Raw genomic sequence first — 22,875 nt, 5'->3', positions numbered from 1 at the left:
CGACAGTGACTAGGTCGACACAGTTATTAGATCGACATGAACAAGCTCAACATGACAAAAGGTCGAAAAAAAAATTGTGTTGTTTTCTTCGTAAAGGGACCGGGAACCCCAATTAGTGCACCGGATACCCTCGCATGGCTCGCTTCGCTCTCCTCGGCACAGATTACTATTCCCAGTCGTAGTCCACGTGGAAAAGGAAAAACTCCTGGCGCTATGATTATACAGGTGTGTAAGCAGCTCTCTCAGGGGTAATTGGTATTTCACCCCTGAAGTAGAACAAGAAGATCAAAAAATGAGAAAGCGCTATTCACATCTGATGTGGATTTTATTTTTCATTCATTATCAGTTTTTACTAAAAGCACATTAAATGTATTCAGTGCCGGCCGGCAATACACAAGAAAAATAATAAAATATTACAATAAAATTAATAATATTCTAGACATAACTTTTCATCTGCATATTGTGAATATGATGACTCTAATTTATACTGTATCTAAGTTATAACAATGCACATAATGTATTAGCCCGAGGATCCTCTTCTTATCCTCAGATATTTTGTTACTATTATGCTCAGGCAGATGGTAATCGTGTGTCTTTATAACAATATTAGACAATGCTTATGTCCGTGCGTTCCAAATTAATGGAGTGCGTATATGAAGAATAAATTAGACAGTCCTGTTGTTGATTTATAACGGATATTAATTGCAGTTTATGAAAGCAAGCTGATATGAATATGGTCACTGTACCACAGTGTATAATTGAAAAGTACCGTATTTGAAACCTCTGTTCAGACGCAATGGTAGAGATGCTTCTCCTGGCTGAATGTAGGCCTTTAGTTGGAGTTGAACAGGTGTCCGCTCGTATCCACGGTGTGTTTGCTTTTTCCTCCCGGCCGGTGTGCACCACCCTCGGCCTTGTCCGGAGTCCGTGTGCGGTTGATGGAGGGATTTTTCTCCCCTCCACAGGAACTGTGTTCAGCTGGCCGGCTGATGAACTCGGTCTGCAGTGTGCTGTGACCGGAGATGCTGACAGATGCGTTTCTCCGCCTATTAGTGAATATCGGCGGCTTCCTCAGTGTCATAAACTTTCTCCCCTAACTCCTCCTCATTAAATACCCATTACATTGGTATGTCCATGTGCATTCAATTAGTTGATTATTCCTTTTCTCCCCAGACACATGTCCTATCTTAATTTCATTAAATATTCCTTTCCATATTACCTGGGAAGCACTTTATATATACATATATAAAAGCATAATATGCAATTCAAATATTTAAAAAGACACATATAAAAACAAATTTTTAGAATACACTGTTTTGTATTGCCAATATCACATGTATTGCTACACAGCTATAATAATTACATTCTTTTGCATTTATATTTTTTCATTTATTTCCTTTTGTATTTATATAAATAAATGATTTTAATTATTATTATTTAGTTAGCATGAAAAAATAATAATGCGTTTGTTTCTTCATTTAAAAAACTCCACTGATTTTGTTAGTATTTATAAAGAATTCCTATCAATTGTCAAAATCTCATAAACAATATATATCTCTCTCCACCATTGTTTATTTATTTATTTAGGTCTATACTTATTCAATAAATATTCAATAAATATTATACTAGGTCTTCTAGTTCTAATGTATCCTAGGAGTCCCACATGTACATATTCCTTAGTTTGTATATATACATACACACGTGCATAAGTGAACATATAAACACATGTGTGTGCATTTATTAGTGGACAGATTCCTTGTCCTCTCTATACTCCATTTAGTTCAACCGTGTCATTCAGGCCTAGGGGAACCATGGTGTCCAAAAGAAAAATCCAGTAGGCCTCACGCCTACGGAGCCTGTTAAAACGATCACCCCCTCTACTTGTAGTTTTAATGTGTTCAATACCTATCATGGTCATGTTCTCCCATCTTGCCTTTTGACACTGTATCACATGATCTGACAGGGGATGTTTGGCTCCTCTGATAATATTCCTCCTATGCTCCATAAATCTTATATGCAGGGTTCTTGTAGTCCGCCCCACTACAGAGGAAGAAAAGAATTTACTTGAAAAGGGATTAAATTATGCTCCTGTGGCCAAACCTAACCTGTTCCAGCTTTTTGTCGATCTAAATCGGTACATCCGTACATTAAGTAGGAAAAGGTATTTTGCCCTCAAAGCTTTAAAAAATAGCAAAAATGATGAAATGCCCATAATATTGGATGAGGATGATTCTAATGCGTTGGAGATCCTCGAATATCTGGAGCAGGAAGGAGCCACAGAGAGACCCATAATAGAAAGTAAGATTCCAATCTATGATGTAAAGAATCATTTATTTAAAAAGAAAACAGATTTTTACCCTTTAGCTTACAAGGGGCCATATGTGGATAGCTTTTATAAAGCCACACTGGCCAACTTTAGGGACATCTGTGAAAAATCGGAGGAGTGCAAATATTGGGATAACTTGACCCCTGGGGAACGAAAGGCCCTAAAAACATTACAAGGAGACACATCAATCATAATAAAATCTGCAGATAAGGGCGGTGGGGTTGTAATCCTAAACACGGAGGATTACACCTCAGAGTGTTATAGACAGCTACGAGATGGGCATTTCTATCAGAGCATAGATTCAAACCCCACCGTCCTATTCCAAAAACAACTTAATGAATTATTAGACTTTGCATATGAGGAGGGCTCTATATCAAGAGAAACTCAAAACTTTTTATTTTGTGCACACCCCATCACACCCACTTTTTATGTGTTACCTAAAATTCATAAGTCACTTATTAATCCACCGGGTCGACCTATAATTTCGGGGGTGGGATCACTCACTAATAATTTGTCCTTTTTTGTTGATCACTATTTGCAGGGACACGTGGAGGGTCTTAGATCACACATAAAAGACACACAACATTTTTTAAATGTTATTAACACGATTGTGTGGAAAAACAATTATTATTTACTAACTTGTGATGTCGAGGCATTATACTCGAATATACCACACGATAAAGGAATATCTGCGGTTGAGTATTATTTAAAACAAAGTGATCTTGCGGACTCTCTACGTGTCTTTGTTTTAAAAGCAATTAAATTTATTTTATCACATAATTATTTTATGTTTGACACTCATTATTATTTGCAGACACGGGGTGTGGCCATGGGGGCCAGATTCGCTCCGAGTCTCGCAAACCTATACATGGGTAAGTTTGAGGAGGAACATGTGTGGGGTAGTGGACTCGGGGCGGATCTGATCTACTATGGCCGGTATATAGATGATTTGTTTATTATTTGGGGTGGTACATTAGATTCACTACAATTGTTCACAAATAGTTTAAATAACAATGAGTACGGATTAAAATTCACGTTTAATTTTAGTAAAAGCAACATTAGTTTTCTTGATATAGAGCTGACAATTGAGCAGGAAAAACTGGTTACAAAAACATTTAATAAAGAAGTAGATCATAATAAATATCTTAATTACCAAAGTTCCCATAAACAATGTTGGAAGGACAATATCCCCAGGGGTCAATTTGTACGTCTAAGACGCAATTGCACCTCCATTACTACCTATAGAATGCAAGCTACTACACTTATGGAATCATTTTCTAAACAAGGTTACCCTCAAGAATTATTAGAAAAAGCATTTTTAGAAGCCGAAAAAATGCAAAGAGAACAATTACTTGTACCTAAGAACAAGAAAGAAAAAGGTCATGCAATAGGTAATAAGAATGATAGAAGTATGGCATTCATTACACAATATAACAGTTGTGCACACAAAATCAGTCAAGTAATAAGGAAAAATACTTCGTTGTTACTCTTGGATGATGTATTGAAGCCACTTATAAATCCGAAAGGATCCATGATCTTTAGGAAGGCTGACAATCTGCGTAAAAAATTAGTACCCAGCCATTTTGTTAAGGAAAGGACATCTACTTCCAAAATACAGAATACATGGCTCCCCGTACGACCAATAGGATATCATAGGTGCGGCAAAGTTAACTGTCAGTCTTGTGTTAATATACCTAAAAAAAGTGTTAATTACAAATCCCATACAACAGGGGAGATATATCCCATTAAAGATTTCATTAATTGTACCTCTACATTTGTTATATATTTAATTTCCTGTCAATGTGGAAAACAATATGTGGGGCGGACTACAAGAACCCTGCATATAAGATTTATGGAGCATAGGAGGAATATTATCAGAGGAGCCAAACATCCCCTGTCAGATCATGTGATACAGTGTCAAAAGGCAAGATGGGAGAACATGACCATGATAGGTATTGAACACATTAAAACTACAAGTAGAGGGGGTGATCGTTTTAACAGGCTCCGTAGGCGTGAGGCCTACTGGATTTTTCTTTTGGACACCATGGTTCCCCTAGGCCTGAATGACACGGTTGAACTAAATGGAGTATAGAGAGGACAAGGAATCTGTCCACTAATAAATGCACACACATGTGTTTATATGTTCACTTATGCACGTGTGTATGTATATATACAAACTAAGGAATATGTACATGTGGGACTCCTAGGATACATTAGAACTAGAAGACCTAGTATAATATTTATTGAATATTTATTGAATAAGTATAGACCTAAATAAATAAATAAACAATGGTGGAGAGAGATATATATTGTTTATGAGATTTTGACAATTGATAGGAATTCTTTATAAATACTAACAAAATCAGTGGAGTTTTTTAAATGAAGAAACAAACGCATTATTATTTTTTCATGCTAACTAAATAATAATAATTAAAATCATTTATTTATATAAATACAAAAGGAAATAAATGAAAAAATATAAATGCAAAAGAATGTAATTATTATAGCTGTGTAGCAATACATGTGATATTGGCAATACAAAACAGTGTATTCTAAAAATTTGTTTTTATATGTGTCTTTTTAAATATTTGAATTGCATATTATGCTTTTATATATGTATATATAAAGTGCTTCCCAGGTAATATGGAAAGGAATATTTAATGAAATTAAGATAGGACATGTGTCTGGGGAGAAAAGGAATAATCAACTAATTGAATGCACATGGACATACCAATGTAATGGGTATTTAATGAGGAGGAGTTAGGGGAGAAAGTTTATGACACTGAGGAAGCCGCCGATATTCACTAATAGGCGGAGAAACGCGTCTGTCAGCATCTCCGGTCACAGCACACTGCAGACCGAGTTCATCAGCCGGCCAGCTGAACACAGTTCCTGTGGAGGTGAGAAAAATCCCTCCATCAACCGCACACGGACTCCGGACAAGGCCGAGGGTGGTGCACACCGGCCGGGAGGAAAAAGCAAACACACCGTGGATACGAGCGGACACCTGTTCAACTCCAACTAAAGGCCTACATTCAGCCAGGAGAAGCATCTCTACCATTGCGTCTGAACAGAGGTTTCAAATACGGTACTTTTCAATTATACACTGTGGTACAGTGACCATATTCATATCAGCTTGCTTTCATAAACTGCAATTAATATCCGTTATAAATCAACAACAGGACTGTCTAATTTATTCTTCATATACGCACTCCATTAATTTGGAACGCACGGACATAAGCATTGTCTAATATTGTTATAAAGACACACGATTACCATCTGCCTGAGCATAATAGTAACAAAATATCTGAGGATAAGAAGAGGATCCTCGGGCTAATACATTATGTGCATTGTTATAACTTAGATACAGTATAAATTAGAGTCATCATATTCACAATATGCAGATGAAAAGTTATGTCTAGAATATTATTAATTTTATTGTAATATTTTATTATTTTTCTTGTGTATTGCCGGCCGGCACTGAATACATTTAATGTGCTTTCAGTAAAAACTGATAATGAATGAAAAATAAAATCCACATCAGATGTGAATAGCGCTTTCTCATTTTTTGATCTTCCTGTAGTCCACGTGGATTGTAAAGTATGAAAAAGTTCACAAAATGGAAAAAAATTTGAAAAATGCATGTCGACTTTTTCATGTGTCTACTTTTGCCATGTCGACCTAGTGACCATAAGAGCAATAGTGGTTGACCTAAAGACCAGATACCGTTAACTTTGATACTTATAGAATTTTATTTAATATACTAAAGGACAGGGAACTAATCCATATTCGCTTGTCTTGCCCGTACTCCCTGAGTTATGGTCATGTGACTGCCCAAAAATAGGAAGTAGCATCCTGGCTTCCCAGCAACAAGTGCAGCCAATAAGGAGGTCCTGACAGTAACTGCTACCTTGCTAACAGCAGCGGCATCTGAGGCACTCATTAGAAAAATATAAATAAACAAGTTACAACAACAGCTTGTACCGAAACAATTATTTGTCTTATATCCGTTTATCCTATAAAGAATATGTATGGAGTGCTCTTTTAAAGGTATCCAAGTTTATCTTGGATAAATTTAAGACCGCAGTCAAACCAGATAAACATATACCAAACACACAATGCTGCAGATCTACTAGGTACTATTATAGCAAATGTAATAATGCTTGAAAGACTGTACTTTTTATATTGCTTAGCTGCTTTTAATCTTTTGTCAAGATCATTTACTGAAAACAGTAAAACATTAAACTATTCTTTATTACTCAATGGTTTGTTACCTTTAATAAACCTTAAAAATGTTCAGCAATCTTTCAGTAATTTGGGACCTTATTGAAGTTAATTTTCAGATTGGATCTAATGCCATTAAAGCTATGTAAAATGTTTATTTCTAATTAAAAGTTATGCTAGAAAACACTGTAACAGTATAGTTTATTTAGCCAGTTTTGTGCGTACTTACCTTTTACAATCTAACTTGTGATCTGTCTACATATGTCTAAAATATCTGCTGAAAAGGCAAAGGTGGCACTGCTGCTGTAGGAGCATGGGCAGAAGCACTGGACAATAGTGCCGCTCCCTCTCACGTGAATCAGAGTGTTCAGTTTGGCTTTTAATTAAGGTGGGATACAATTGTCGGCAACAAAACAGTCACATAATGCACTACTGAATCTTCCTTCTCTGCTGATGTCAGTGAGAGAATTGCTGCCATAATACATGGTCATTGATGTCCAAAGGGAAAAAAAAAATACCAAGGTCACCCAGTAGCTGCTGTAGGCAGGAGCCCAGTTTGCTCTGGTCCCATGCTCCCACCAGTAGTGGCAGTCCTTGAAGGCCAGGTACTCCAGGCAGGAGCCAAGGAGGTGCAGCACCAGCAGGTTACACAGATCCTGCTTGTGATTGGATACCTGTTCACGTACTGGGACTGATATATATATATATATATATATATATATATATATTTATACTGCTGCCTGTGGTCCGGCTCTCTCTGTACTTCAATACCGTCCCAGGTGCCCTCACAATATACGAAATAGAAGCATGTCCAGGTACGGCACTCACATGAATAATAACTCGCAGCTTAGCCAGGCTTACAGTAACGTTTCAGTGCACCATAACAACAAGACAAGTGCTGTAATAAGTAAACATATCCACATCAGAGCCTAACCTGGAGTACTGTCATGACAGGGTCTGATCACCTGACCTGGAGCTATCCAATCCTGTGCCAGCCTGAGACTCTCTCAATCACCTGACTCTGTTCACCAATCACCAAGGACCAGGAAGTATAAGTAAAGAGACTTGTGTTACAGAGTGGGCCAGTTCCTTGTGTCACACAGTCCTGTGTGAGCTTAATAGTGGAGTTCCCTAAGAGGTAACCTTGGTTCCGGTAAAACTCTGCTCTTTTGCTACCCAGTCTGGATTACAGTTGGTACCAGTTACATCTAGTATTCTTCAAACTCGTCTTAAAGGCACAGCCGCAGTATTCTTCAGTCTCGTCTTAAAGGCACCGCTACAGTCTTCAGTTATTCAGCCTTGTATTACAGTCACAGCCACAGTCATTGTTCTACTTACAGTTGCGTTTCCAGTTATATCTGATACCAGCCCGGATTACAGTTGCGTTCCAGTATACCGGTACACAGCCCGGTTCACAGTGCGGTTCTCAGTCTCACCGGTAACCAGTCTGGTTCAACGTCTACAGCTCTCCTCCCAGTTCTGCGCAACTCCAGATAACCTATATCTTAGTAACCTTGAGTACACAAACATCTACTCCTGTGACAGTATATCCAGTTCATTCTCACCAATACATTCACCATCTTGCTATCAACACCAAGTCCCTGGTGATCCAGTGGTCAGGATACGGCTCCCTCTGTCGGCCCGGGTTCGAACCCCGGTCAAGGATTGCTCCTTACTACTACATCTCACTGATTCCCACAGACCAGCCAAATATACACATAGTCCTCCAGTTACCCGCATGGACTTCACATACACGCCGGGTAAACAAAAAAAAAAAAACAGTCATGACAGACATCATTAAGTAGTAACATTTAGGTATAGCTATACACTCATAACTCGCAATTACCTATTCGAGTATACTCAATAAATGACTAAGGAAATGCACTAAAATATGCATACTGATAGCACAGCTTACTGGTACCAATACAAAAGATATCCGTTATCAAAAAAATGCTTTAAAATCAGGGGGTCTAATATAACTGGGTAAAACACAGAGTGCATATTCAAAGGAAACCGTTCAGCCACAGTTGTTAATTTAACCCCATAGGGCTCAACATATCCAGTCTGAATATCCATTCAAACTCACGTTGTAATAACCTAGAGGTCTATTACCACCTCTATGTGCAGGCAGAATGTGATCTATCATTCTGTATCGTAGGGTAGCAAGGCGATGTGGTGCTTTACAAAAATGTCTCACGACAGGCTGTTCACTGTCACCTTTAATGATAGCCTGTCTAATCGAATAACGATGGGCTGCCATTCGTTCTTTAAAACTTCTTTCAGTTTTTCCTATATAACTGTTACCACAAGGACACCGAATCTGATAGATCACATATTTCGTATTACAGGTAAGTTGATGTCTAATCTTGTATACCTTTCCAGAAGATGGGTGATGGAAAGTATCACCCGGTATAAGAAATTGACATGTCGTGCACGAACAATTAATATTGGCTTTTTTTTTTTTTTTTTTTTTTACAGAAAAAATGTCCTGTATTACACACAGAGGTAGACTCATATCTGTTTTAACTAGAATATCACGAACATTACGACTTGTGGTGTAACAATTCATTATTCGCACTTTGTTGATTTTTAAATTCTTTTCAGATTGAACCATAGGACATAATTTCTTAGATACATTACTTACATGGTGACTATGTTGATTGTACCCATGACATTATATCTGTATGATCATTCTTCTTTTTATGGGATAGCAACATATTTATATCTAATTAAAGTACCCGCTCCTTAGACTGTTTTAAAATGTCAAGTGGATACCCTCTCTCCAAGAATTTATTAATCATTGTGTCCATCTGTTCATCAGCTAATTTCGGATCTGAGGTAATTCTCCGTATCCATAATAGCTGAGAATACAGTAAGCCACATTTGAGGGGTTCTGGGTGGAAACTTCCCATATGTAGCAAGTTGTTACGGTCTGTCGGCTTGGTATACAGAGATGTACTTATAGTACCACCACAATTGACAATTTTAACATCAAGAAAATTTACATCGGTTTTACTAATTCTATAGGTTTTATCGAATGATTTTGCTCATTATGGCAATCGATCAGGATCACGAATGATTCCCTAGTACCACGCCAAAAAATGAGCAGATCGTTTATTAATCTTGTATAGAAGATCACATTGTTAGCTATGCGTACATCCGTAAAGAATATGTCGTCCTCAACCTGAAACATGTGAAGGTTTGCATATGACGGTGCCCCACTGGCCCCCATCACACACCTACATTGGAGGTAATATTTATCATCAAATGTAAAAAAATTTTTTTATCAGGATAAGACGTGACAATTCCAGGAGCAAGTTCAAATCAAGTCCAGTATACAGTGGGTTATCCATTAGAAACCTCCTTACTGCATTTATACCCTCATTATGAGGGATTTCGATGTATAAATTACAGACCTCAATGCTACATAACCAAACTTCATCATCTAATGTAGATAACAAATTTAATTTACTCAACAGCGAGGTGGTGTCCAGTAAATAATTAGGATGTGACTGTATACAAGGTTGAAGAAGACTGTCCAGGTAGACTGAAATGGGTTGGAATAATGATTGTACTGCTGCGATTATCAGTCACCCAGGCGGATCTTCCACAGATTTGTGTGTCTTAGGTGTTGTATGCAATATTGGGACTAGAGGGTACTCCTGTATGAGTGCATCCCGTAATTTCATAGAGATATTTCCCATAGTTACAGCCTGATTGAGAAGATGTAATTCTTGTTTAAACAAATTCGTTGAATCTCTATCCAGAGGCCGATAAGTCATAACATCAGACAATTGTTTCTTGATTTCATTGATGTATTTGGTAGTATTTTGGATGACAAGGGCACCTCCCTTATCAGCTGGTCTAAACACAAGATTAGGGTTATAAGCCAGCTCTTGAAGGGCTTGGTATTCCGCCCTACTTAAATTTTGTTGAATCCCTACTGGTTTTGCAACTACTGTATTAACTCCATTACTAAGCATACGCATAAACTTTTTTATCGTAGGGTTTGTTGATGGTGGGTCAAATGTGGATTGAGGTAATAGTTTACGGAGTGCTGTTTAGAAAAAAAAAAAAATTATATATATATATATATATATATATATATATATATATATATATATATATATATATATATATATATATATTATAGAGAGAGAGAGACCAATGTGGGGTACCTTCAACTATTGTCCATAGAAAAGGAAACCAGGCGGCACTCCATGGTTTTTGTTCAAGCAAAAGATTTGTATTAAAGTGACAGTGCAAACAAATTAATACAGCATAGTGCAAGCCACCGACGTTTCAACGCCCATCAGGCGTTTTTTTCAAGGTGCTATGCTATAAAGTGCAACGTGACAAGCAGCAAAACCAAACATAACTGCAACAACTTTCCAGTGAAATATAAATACCTGAGTGTACATGTGGTCCTCCCTGTTCATTCGCGCCGGCCGGCGTCCCGAGGCCGGAAGCCGCGGCTGCCCTGAGTTCCGGTCACGTGAGCCGCAGCTGTGACGTGAACTCCTGTCCCTTCCTCCGTTGCCTGGTAACCGCGGCTAAACCGTAACCACGGGAACCGGACCTAACAGACGGAAACAATACAGGGGTGATCACTGTGCAAAGCAATAGTGCATACTGTAGAAATCACGGTGTGATAAGTGAGCAACCTATTCCAGTTGCTGTGCAAATATTAAAAACTTGAAAGACTTAAAAAATTAAAGAATTCAAATACTGAGATAGCTGCTGGGCTGCAGCACAGATCTACATACATTTAAGGAAGACAGATAGGTCCTACTTACTAAAGCGTATGCTAAAGCCTAACGAAAGAGCTTACTACTATGTGTTTATGCAGACTTATAGAGTACAAGGCGACCAAACGCAGACAATACCACTGAAAGAGAGGATCAGGTTAATTATCACAAAAAGACATTCCACATTAGTTGTTCATTCAGGCCATTAGGAGCCAGAGAGTCAAGCATATAGATCCATTTTACTTCTTTCTGCGACAACATCCTGGCGCGGTTGCCACCCCGAACTGGTTTAGGCACATGGTCCAGTATCATATGTCTCAACTGTGGCAGCGTATGGTTAGCTGCTTTAAAATGCCGTGCTACCGGTTGGTCATTGCCTCTCCCCTCCAGTGCTGCTCTAATGGCCGACCTATGCAGCGCCATGCGCTCGCGGAATGTCCTTATCGTTTGACCCACATATATACTACCACAGGGACACACAATTGCATATATGACAAACTGGGATGTGCAGGAGAGATGATGTCTGATGTCATATTCCTTATTAGTTTTAGGGTGTCTAAAATTGCTCCCTGTCAGCATAAATTACAGGTCTCACATTTCGGGCATTTAAAACACCCTTTTCGACTAGGGCCCATGGCTCTCTTGGTAACATCTAATTTCACCACTCTGTCCTTCAAATTGCGGCCCCTTTTGTAGCTAGGCATAATAGTACTTCCCTTAAAGCAAGGTACTGCTGGATCTGAGGACACCAGCGGCCACAGGGCTCTCGTTGCCCTGGGGAGTACTGAGCTGGCCGTCGTGAACTCAGTAATGAGTGGAATCCTCTTCTCCCCTTTCATTTTAGGGGTCGGACTGACTAATGTCTTCAAAAAGAAACTAGATGCCCTCCTGAAGGAAGCTGCCATGAAGAATCTAATAGACCAGAAGGCGGTGAAAGCTCTCACGCAACCTTTTCCCATCACTCCGATATTCTATACGGTCCCCAAGGTCCATAAAGATAAAGACAACCCACCGGGCAGGCCGATAATCTCCGCAAGAGGCTCCCTGACCCAGCCTGTATCCCAATACCTGGATGCACTTTTGCAGCCTCTGGTAACAAACCAGCCTACGTACCTTAAGGACACGACGCATCTACTGAATTGCTTGAAAGGTCTGGGCAAGTTACCTCCTGATACAACCTTGGCCACACTGGATGTTAAAAGCCTCTATACCATTATCCCTCACGCTAGGGGGATGGAGGCCATGGAGAGATTCTTGGTCCAAAATAAGTTTGAATCTTTGGATATACAGTTTTTTCTCCAGCTACTGTACTTCACCCTTACACATAACTACTTCATCCACAATGGGGGATACTACCTCCAGTTGACCGGCTGTGCAATTGGATCAAATGTAGCGCCAATGTATGCGAACGTGTATATGTTTGATGTAGAAAAAGATCTGTTCTTGACCCATAGATCTATCAGTATGAATATTCTTCTGTATAAACGTTATATAGACGACCTATTACTGCTCTGGCTTGGGGAACAAGGAGCCTTGGAGGAGTTGGTGGACCGTAACAACAAAAGTGATTCACCAGTTAAACTGTCCCTTACCTGTAGTTGCCAAACAATTAACTTTCTGGATGTCAGTATCACTGTTACAGGTGGTGAAGTAATCACAGAGGTTTTTAACAAACCAACTGACCGGAATACCCTTCTTCTGCACAGTAGCTTCCATCCGCCGGCTCTTAAGAATGGCTTACCCAAGTCACAGCTAATGAGGGCGGCTAGGATAACAAGTGATGGACATAAACTGGAACCGGCGCTGGATGTAGTAGTAGAGAAATTTCAAGCCAGAGGCTACCATAAGGGCCCGCTGCTCTCCTTAAAGAATGAGGTGTTGGGCATGTCCAGAGAAGACTTACTCAGTCCGACCCCTAAAATGAAAGGGGAGAAGAGGATTCCACTCATTACTGAGTTCACGACGGCCAGCTCAGTACTCCCCAGGGCAACGAGAGCCCTGTGGCCGCTGGTGTCCTCAGATCCAGCAGTACCTTGCTTTAAGGGAAGTACTATTATGCCTAGCAACAAAAGGGGCCGCAATTTGAAGGACAGAGTGGTGAAATTAGATGTTACCAAGAGAGCCATGGGCCCTAGTCGAAAAGGGTGTTTTAAATGCCCGAAATGTGAGACCTGTAATTTATATGCTGACAGGGAGCAATTTTAGACACCCTAAAACTAATAAGGAATATAACATCAGACATCATCTCTCCTGCACATCCCAGTTTGTCATATATGCAATTGTGTGTCCCTGTGGTAGTATATATGTGGGTCAAACGATAAGGACATTCCGCGAGCGCATGGCGCTGCATAGGTCGGCCATTAGAGCAGCACTGGAGGGGAGAGGCAATGACCAACCGGTAGCACGGCATTTTAAAGCAGCTAACCATACGCTGCCACAGTTGAGACATATGATACTGGACCATGTGCCTAAACCAGTTCGGGGTGGCAACCGCGCCAGGATGTTGTCGCAGAAAGAAGTAAAATGGATCTATATGCTTGACTCTCTGGCTCCTAATGGCCTGAATGAACAACTAATGTGGAATGTCTTTTTGTGATAATTAACCTGATCCTCTCTTTCAGTGGTATTGTCTGCGTTTGGTCGCCTTGTACTCTATAAGTCTGCATAAACACATAGTAGTAAGCTCTTTCGTTAGGCTTTAGCATACGCTTTAGTAAGTAGGACCTATCTGTCTTCCTTAAATGTATGTAGATCTGTGCTGCAGCCCAGCAGCTATCTCAGTATTTGAATTCTTTAATTTTTTAAGTCTTTCAAGTTTTTAATATTTGCACAGCAACTGGAATAGGTTGCTCACTTATCACACCGTGATTTCTACAGTATGCACTATTGCTTTGCACAGTGATCACCCCTGTATTGTTTCCGTCTGTTAGGTCCGGTTCCCGTGGTTACGGTTTAGCCGCGGTTACCAGGCAACGGAGGAAGGGACAGGAGTTCACGTCACAGCTGCGGCTCACGTGACCGGAACTCAGGGCAGCCGCGGCTTCCGGCCTCGGGACGCCGGCCGGCGCGAATGAACAGGGAGGACCACATGTACACTCAGGTATTTATATTTCACTGGAAAGTTGTTGCAGTTATGTTTGTTTTTGCTGCTTGTCACGTTGCACTTTATAGCATAGCACCTTGAAAAAAACGCCTGATGGGCGTTGAAACGTCGGTGGCTTGCACTATGCTGTATTAATTTGTTTGCACTGTCACTTTAATACAAATCTTTTGCTTGAACAAAAACCTTGGAGTGCCGCCTGGTTTCCTTTTCTATGGACAATAGTTGAAGGTACCCCACATTGGTCTGTAGTTTTTGGAGGAGGGCACCCAGGTGGATGACACTGTGATTGGGAGTGCCATAACTATGTATGGATATATATATATAGATATAGATATAGATATAGATATAGATTCAATTCACCCACAGTTGAATAGTTCCGGGAGTTAGCTCCCGGCGCTATTCAATACAGTGCCAAGTGTCACTCAATTGTCGGGAATTCTTCTCTCACCCCCGGGGGATGAGAGAAGAAATCCGACAAAAGTGCTGCCGCGCGGCCGGCACGAGGCTGATTCTGTCGGGAATAAGCATCGCGGCAGGGAGATAAGACGGAGAATGGCCGTTCTCCAGACAATTCAACCTGTTAAGTCCGGGAGAATGGGCCTTTGCCGACTTAACTTGAGCCGAATTAAATAGCGACGGGAGCTAACTCCCGGCGCTATTCAACTGTCGGTGAATTGAATCGACCCCTAGGTAGAACAGTCTGTTGTCTGGCAAAAAAAATGTAAAACATTTTTACCAAACTCAAGTTTTTATTAAATCCAAATTTAATCAGATTTTGTACAAACAGATGAAGTGCTTTAAGTTGTATGCTGACCTTTGACGCAATATTCATTGGAATTAATTGCATAAATGCTTTAAAATACCTATACAAAAAACTAAATGACATTCACAAATTGATCTGTTGTATTTTGCTGAATTTGCTGGACAGCTCACTCCCATATGAACAAATGTGACTATGCAGAAAAGGGTGTTTGTCTGCAGAATGATTTATGCCTTCATGTTTAACTGAACATTGATAGAAACACAGAAAATAGGATACTTCATTAAAGCCCTATAACATAACATGGAGTATGGGCTGTTAAATTCTGTAATAATATATAAACTATGTTCTTATATCATTACAGGAAAGTAAAAAGTACTTTAAAATGTGCACGTCTGTTTAACAGAAATTGCATGTTCCCAAATCAAAAACATCTTCTATTGCAGATAGTAATAGTAATATACACATGTAGTAAGCATGTAGATTAAGGAAAACGGTTATGTGTATGCATTTACACATTATTAGTGATAGGCACAAAATAATATTGTATTCAGAAGCAAGTCTAGGTGTCAACAAATCTTTTAAAGAAGACGCTCCTCTATAACAGAAAGAACTGCCAAAACTTGGATGTCCGCACATTATTATTTTTGTATTTTTTTTTTAGGTCTACAGGATACCTGGCATTTGTCTAGCACAAATTATGATGCACATATTTAATCAATGGCTCCTGTTTTGTGAGTAGTATGACATATGTGTATCAATATATTCTTCTTTCATATATTTCTACTTATACATTGCTCCATTTTTCTGGTCTTTTACCAAGTCCAATAATAAAAAATAAAATTGTATATATCTATATATCTATCTAATATTTGCACAGTGTTGACCAGAATGTCAACACCGTTAAGGCAGATCTCAGAATAATGATTTATTGATTACTGTGTGGAAGGCTTTTGTCTATACTAAACAGGGCTACTATACTGTCCAAAATGAAAGACACAAAGCATCCATGTGATTGCAGGTTAGGATAGCAAACCATGGGTGGACCAACACCCTTCCATTCTCAATTATTATACAACTGAGAATCTTCTGAAAGTATTTCTATATATTTACAATTCATGTTCATACAAGCTATTTTCTCTTGTAACCCATTTGAAGAAAACTTCTTACCTATGCCTCAGAATGCAAACATTTAATGCACAATATAATATCATTCCCAATGGCAGCTTTTAAATCCGTTTTAAATGCATTTTAATGTAAAATGCATATAAACGAGTGAGACTTAAAATCATAGATTCTTGTGTTTCCATAGCTAATGGCGCTATTATTGCATCCCATTAGAATTTTTTTCAGAATACTGCTACGTCTATTTTTTTGCCGTAAGATTGCATATTAAACACTAGTGAGTGTGGTGTGACCCAAATATAACTTTTTAATGAGCACAATCTCGGATAAGCTTATATTTAGAAAACTGCATTGTGACAATTTTGCACATCAAGAATTCTAGAATGACTTTTTTCATAATTTTAATATATTTTTTTTTTTACTTTTATTTTAGTGAGTGGCGACTTTCCACCTCCAAAAACAAATTAACATTCTTTTAAGTAGTAATGTGTATTTTCACATTTTGTTGAGACTAACCTGAGAAAGTTATAAGGCAATACCTGTAGAGAAATAATAAGCTCCCTTGAACTGCTTCACAAGGTCTTCTCCTGTACTTGGCTGCCTTTCCCATAAAGAATACCAGCTATTCATGTATTAACCCCATGTACTAAAGGAGGTTAACAGACTGACGTAATAGTGTAGGCAATGGTGCCCCAGATGGTAGATTCAGACTGATTGGAAACGGGACAGACCAAACACATATTCCAGACAGCATTCTGGGTTCAGGCAGAGGTAGCAGGTAATAGCACAGTTCTGGAAACAAACCAAGGTCAAGGTATGGTAATTGGAAATGTAAGGCCAGTAAACTATCAAGTCAGCAGGAAGCCGCAGGGACGGCAAAGACAGTATTTTAACAAAGGCTTGATAGGCATTGAGCTGAGCATTGGCAGAATCCAGTAACCAAGCAGTGGTCAGGGCAGGTGATGAAAGCAGAATCCAAAGGCAATTTGGCTCACAACAAAGAAGCATTCTTAAGGTCACCGTTATAGCAAACTGTGCTAGCATGAGCTTTCACCAGCACACTTGTAACAGACGGAAAACTCTTTAAACCCTGCGGAAACAATGACGTAAGGTCTGTAGAAACAACCCTCTTCTATCAAAAAAGCAGTGGACCCAGTGCAGAGATGAAGCTTAGTGTAAGAAAGAACCTTGTCTACCTTTCCAAGCAACTGCCCCTGAAGCCGGAAAGAACTCTGGCTCATGAGTACAGGACACAAGTGGATGTTGCTACTGTAGATAATGGTTGCATGTACAACAGTGCCCATCACTGATTCTGATTGAAGGCTGGCTGTTACCGTGCTGAGCATAGTTAAAGCAGCAACTATGAGCATGTCTGTGCCTTTATACCCCTTTCACACAGAGCATTTTACCCAAGCAAACCCTAGTCAACCCAAGTCGTTACCAGGGTTATTTCCTTGGTCTAATCAGGAAACACTGCAGTGTCAAAGGAGGGACCCGGCTTATGTTTAAGTGCTCATTGGTTCTCACTTGTCAGGAGTCTAATTTAAGAGCCTGTAACATCCACTTTTAATGACTCATACTTGCCATACAGGGCAGACAGAGATGCAGTGTGAAAGGCAACGATCCAGGAATAACCTGGATCCGATTTGTGGTGTGACAGGGGTTTGGGCAGCTGTAACACCGGTTGAAACCGCATTTAATAACCTGCCTCGGACCCGGGATTTATGTCTGAAAGAGGAATTAGTAATCTCAAGTAAGGATATGTAAAGCTATGAATGTCTGTACCCAACATGAGACTTTTAGTAGGAATTCAGATGATACCTCCCCTATATATAGGCCATCACACAAGACTCTGTGGCTCTTCTATGCAAGCTACTGGCATAATGCACAATTTCCAGTTCAAAGGGATGCCACTGCAGAAAAGCCAGATAACTGAATAGCGCTGGAATAGAGGCACGTTTTAGGTGGGTAATTTGATTTAGCTGCTGCGTATCAAGTGCATATCATTACTCTTCAGAAATGCTATCAGCTATAGAAAACCAGCACCTTTGTGGGTTCAGTCTGGAACATTGTGTTAACCATGCCTGTAAGAAAAGTAATCTGCAGTGAGCTTATAGCAGCAACTGTTGACTGTTTTTATTATGTATAGAATCCATAGAGACATTTGAAAATGGCACTAGTGTTTCCAGGTGTGGCTGTTCAAGCACATTCAATAAAACGACCATATGATGCTCTGACAATCTTAAAGTACTCAAAACATACATCCAGGGATTTGCAGACCTGTAGTAACATGGAAATTTGAAGGTTTGTCACTCAACCATCAGGAAAAAGTTGAACAAATAAGGGTTTTCTTGAAAGGTTTCTAGAAGAACTTTTAGCTTCAATTTGCAAAGTTGTATCTCCATTAAATAGAAGACCTCCAGAATGCTGTCCTTTAGACGGATGAGACCAAAGTTGAGTTCATTGGTTGTATCACCACAAAAACCTCACTCCCACGGTCAAGCATGATAGTGGAAGTTTGGTGATTTAAGATTATTTGTAATAGCAGGACAAGGATGTCTGACAGTCCTTCAGACCAATATAAACTTTTTTTTTCTAGCACTAGTTACCAGCTCGTCATAATGACGGAACAACATAAATATAATGTCAGCGATGGCGGCTGTGCGTACCTGAATGGAGCAACACTTGAATTGCTCATTGGGTGCAAACCACTTGAATTTCTCCCCATGGAGGTGAGGAGCAGCATTAGCCGTTTATTATATAGGATATTTTAGAGAAAAATGTGAGGTTATGTGGCTGAACTGCATTGTGCAGCAGGGCAATAATCATAAGCACACCGGGAGCAAATCTACAACTGAATGGCTGAATAGGAAAAGAAATGGAAGTCCAAAACTCAAACCTCAACCACACTGAGATATTTTAGAACTTTTAGAAAGCGATGCAGAAATAACTGCCTACGAACATCAATTTACCATAGTGGTTCTTAAAATATGATGTAAAGACTCAAACTTAAACTGTTAGAAAAATTGATTAACGTTTTTGTTTTTAGAAAGGTGGTTCAATAAGCTATTGAATCATGCAGTGTTCTTTATTTTGTCGGCGGGGACTACATGGTCCATTATATATAATATATGATAACGCTACTCCTCACCTCTGTGGTGCCACTGGAGGGTGCCCGACAAGTTCCATTCGAGACACACACACGCCCTATGTACACTGTGCACCCCACCATATACGTCACCCCCATCTTCTTCCATGTTCTGCATCCCCAACATATACTGCCCTCTATACAAACTTCTCCCATATCTCTGCATTATAGTGCCCCTATATACAGGGCACTCCTCCATATACTGCTCCAGCCATATAACTCATGCTCTGCACCCCTTCCTCCATATACTATGCAACCCTAGGTTACTTGCCATCATGGGACTCTGCAACAAGAAGCAGCGGTAAAACCCCCCCTTCCCCCTCCCTTCTCGCGGCCTAACTCTAAGATGTCGGGATTCTGGCACCAGGATTAAGACTGCAGGCACCCGGAACGTTTCCCCAGATGACTTGCTCAGCTGATTTATAAATACTGCACACATGTCGTCCATTCTGCGCATGTGCCCGCACTTTCTGCGGGGGGGGGGGGGGGGAATGAGACGGAGCGCTCCGGGACGGGCGGCTAACGGGGGCTGGAATCGGCCTAAAGAGGGGTGCGTGTTGGTGGAATGATCACGGCGGCTGCCAGCATGCTAGAAAAAGGCTATCCTTACTGAATTAGGTCCATAGTGCAGCATCATCATATTCCGCCAGCTCCTGTATCAGTTGCATGATCACCAAATGATGTAGGATCTCTACTAAAAGTATTTAATTATTGCAGTATGTATAAATTGACACAGGGGGTAATTCCAAGTTGATTGCAGCAGGTAATTTTTTAGCAGTTGGGCAAAACCATGTGCACTGCAGGGGAGGCAGATATAACATGTGCAGAGAGAGAGAGATTTGGGTGGGGTGTGTTCAATCTGCAATCTAATTTGCAGTGTAACAATAAAGCAGCCAGTATTTACCCTACACAGAAACACTATAACCCACCCAAGTCTAACTCTCTCTGCACATGTTATATCTGCCTCCCCTGCAGTGCACATGGTTTTGCCCAACTGCTAAAATATTTCCTGCTGCGATTAACTTGGAATTACCCCCACAGTTGTTTATTCAGCCTGAGATAAAGCAGCACATGTTTCTAGTTCTGCAACATTGTCCTTATCATTGTTAGAGTATTACCCGATTTCCCCCTTTACAACCTAGCAGCAGTAACAGTAGCAATTACTTTACCAGCTCCTTGCTCTCTGTGACATACAGGCACATATATGTCTTGGCTTCCATATCAAAATGTAAACAATATGTGATGAGACAGATGGCTAGGGTAGTGTTTTCTCTGCAGAATTTAATAGCTCAGACTTAATTGTTCATACAAGATACCTGCCCAGTAATTACATAAATGTACAGTAGAATAGCAGATACATTTTAGTGCAGTATCTAGTTTGATACACAGGGACATCATGAAGTAGCCCTTTTTATACTCCTTTTACACTCGCATGAAAATCCCGGGATATTGCACGTGAACGCGCATCATCCCGGGATTTTTCTCAGTGTGAAAGGGTACAGGGACAATTTCCCGAGACGAGCATCCTGGGATTTCAACCCAGGTCTCGACCTGGGTTGAATCCGGGACCGTCCCGGGAAGCTGTGCAGTGTAAACTGGTATACCGGGTCAAGGCGACCCGGCACCCGTTCTCTGCATAGGAGGAGGCGGTGCTCGGAGAAGATTATCTCCAAGCACTGCCTCCGGGAGACTCAGCGGTGACGTCACCGACCTGGCAATATGCCAGGTCGGGCCGCTGAATGTAAAAGGGTCATTCCCGGGAATGACCACAGCTGTGAGTGCAAAAGGGGTTTTAGCTGTTTTTCTTATTTTATGTGTAGATCCCCATAAAAGGTTTTGTATAATGACATGTTCATTTTAATAATTTGTTTGCATTCCCTATCAGTGCTTACATACAGTTCTGTGGCTTAAAGAGAACCCAAATGGCTTAAACATTTTTATTTTGTATTTATTGTTACACGTTTATTCTGTGTTCGGTGGCAGTTGTCACTATTCAGATATTTTTAACTTGATGATTTATATGAAATTCTAAATTGCATTATATCTGTCAAGTCCTTTTGTAGGATTTCAGGTCTTTAATTCTGGTAAAGTCTATTGGTGAAGTTCAGTGACTGGTTAGCAACACATGACTATGCTAGGTACTAGTGTCTGGCTAGCAACACATTACTATGCTAGGTACTAGTGTCTGGCTAGCAACATATGACTTTGCTAGGTACTAGTGTCTGGCTAGCAACACATGACTATGCAAGGCTGTCATATCACATACACTATTTTACTACTTTTCACTCTGCATTGCTAGGCAGAAGTGATAAATTGGATAGCGTCAAGTAAGCAGAATGCAAATTCCTCAACAAGATCACACATTAATTGCTGGCTCTTATACTAGAGAAAGGGTTCTAGAGGATGGCATCTAATTCAGTGCTTTAAAGCACAGACACCAACTTCAGCATACATCTGTAACTCAGCTAGTATTTACAAGTAAGGATTGTAGTGAAGACAGGGATTAGGAGCCTGGCTTTTCTGTTGTGGTTTACAAGCATGAAGGACTCTTGAGAGCAGGAGAAAGCTATTTGAGATGCTGCATGGCATTTTTATGGCTCACTGCCCAGATTGCATTCTCTTCATACTGCACTGTAGTTTGGTGATTACTGGACTCTTGAGGGTTACAGGACGTGCAACTTATTTCTTAACCTTTAACCATAGCAAAGGAAACAAAATCATTGTAGCATTGTGCAACCTGATGCCTCTTGTCTGAAACAGATATTAATACATTTTTGCTTTTATTACATTTTGGATTCATATTTATAATGCTTTTAATATAATGGCTACTTGCAAGCATTCATTTCTTTACATACTGTATATCAAGCATTTTAAAAGGTTTTAAATGAGTACAAATCATCTCATTGATATAGCGTTTCTGACTTATTTTATTCTATTCTTTTGCTTTCTGTATCAGAAAAAAAGTGTTTTTTTGTTTGTAATTGCTGAAAAATTGAAAAGAAAAACAAAGAGATTAATAGTAGCAGAACACAAGTGGAATTAAATAGATATCAGTTTTTATTCTATTAGGTTCAGTAATGCATTGTTTGTTTTTTGTTTTTTTACATAATTGAAGCTCTTTGACACGAGTGCTTGGTGAGAGGTTTGTCCTGGATTTATCTAAAAATTCTTGTAGCTCTGCGCAAAGATGGCATTTAATACATTGATCTGTTTAAAGTACTAATATGAAACTTTGCGCATGTCTGATCGCAATAATTCCAAATGCAAGTACTTTTGTCGGTTGTTAAAGGTTTTCTACATTCTCTCACAATTATTCTTTGATTTGTCAGGGATATAGAGCTAGAGACTCAAAAAGAGGAACATTTGATGGAAGAAAAGAAAAAGAAAAAGCAGGAAGAAAAGAAGAAGAAGGAAGGTGCTCAGAAAAAGGTCAGTGCTCTT

General features: G+C 39.7%; 1 protein-coding gene across 4 annotated transcripts in view; it reads left to right on the top strand.

The window, feature by feature from the left end:
* TNRC6C (trinucleotide repeat containing adaptor 6C) overlaps positions 1–22,875 on the top strand; it is a 268,173-nt gene that overhangs the window by 24,486 nt on the left and 220,812 nt on the right. For 3 of the 4 annotated variants that reach the window (XM_063960448.1, XM_063960447.1, XM_063960446.1), the window contains exons 1-2: positions 15,875–15,895; positions 22,764–22,863. In XM_063960448.1, the coding sequence (XP_063816518.1) occupies positions 15,882–15,895; positions 22,764–22,863 (114 nt within the window). In that variant the 5' untranslated portion in view covers positions 15,875–15,881. Of the gene's footprint in view, positions 1–15,874; positions 15,896–22,763; positions 22,864–22,875 lie in introns of those variants that run through there. The other variant, XM_063960449.1, reaches the window with a different exon arrangement.

The sequence above is a fragment of the Pseudophryne corroboree genome, chromosome 3 (assembly GCF_028390025.1).
Source record: "Pseudophryne corroboree isolate aPseCor3 chromosome 3, aPseCor3.hap2, whole genome shotgun sequence".
Taxonomy (NCBI): Eukaryota; Metazoa; Chordata; class Amphibia; order Anura; family Myobatrachidae; genus Pseudophryne; species Pseudophryne corroboree.
Note: the sequence above shows the minus strand (reverse complement) of the source record. Positions and strands in the feature narration are given on the sequence as shown.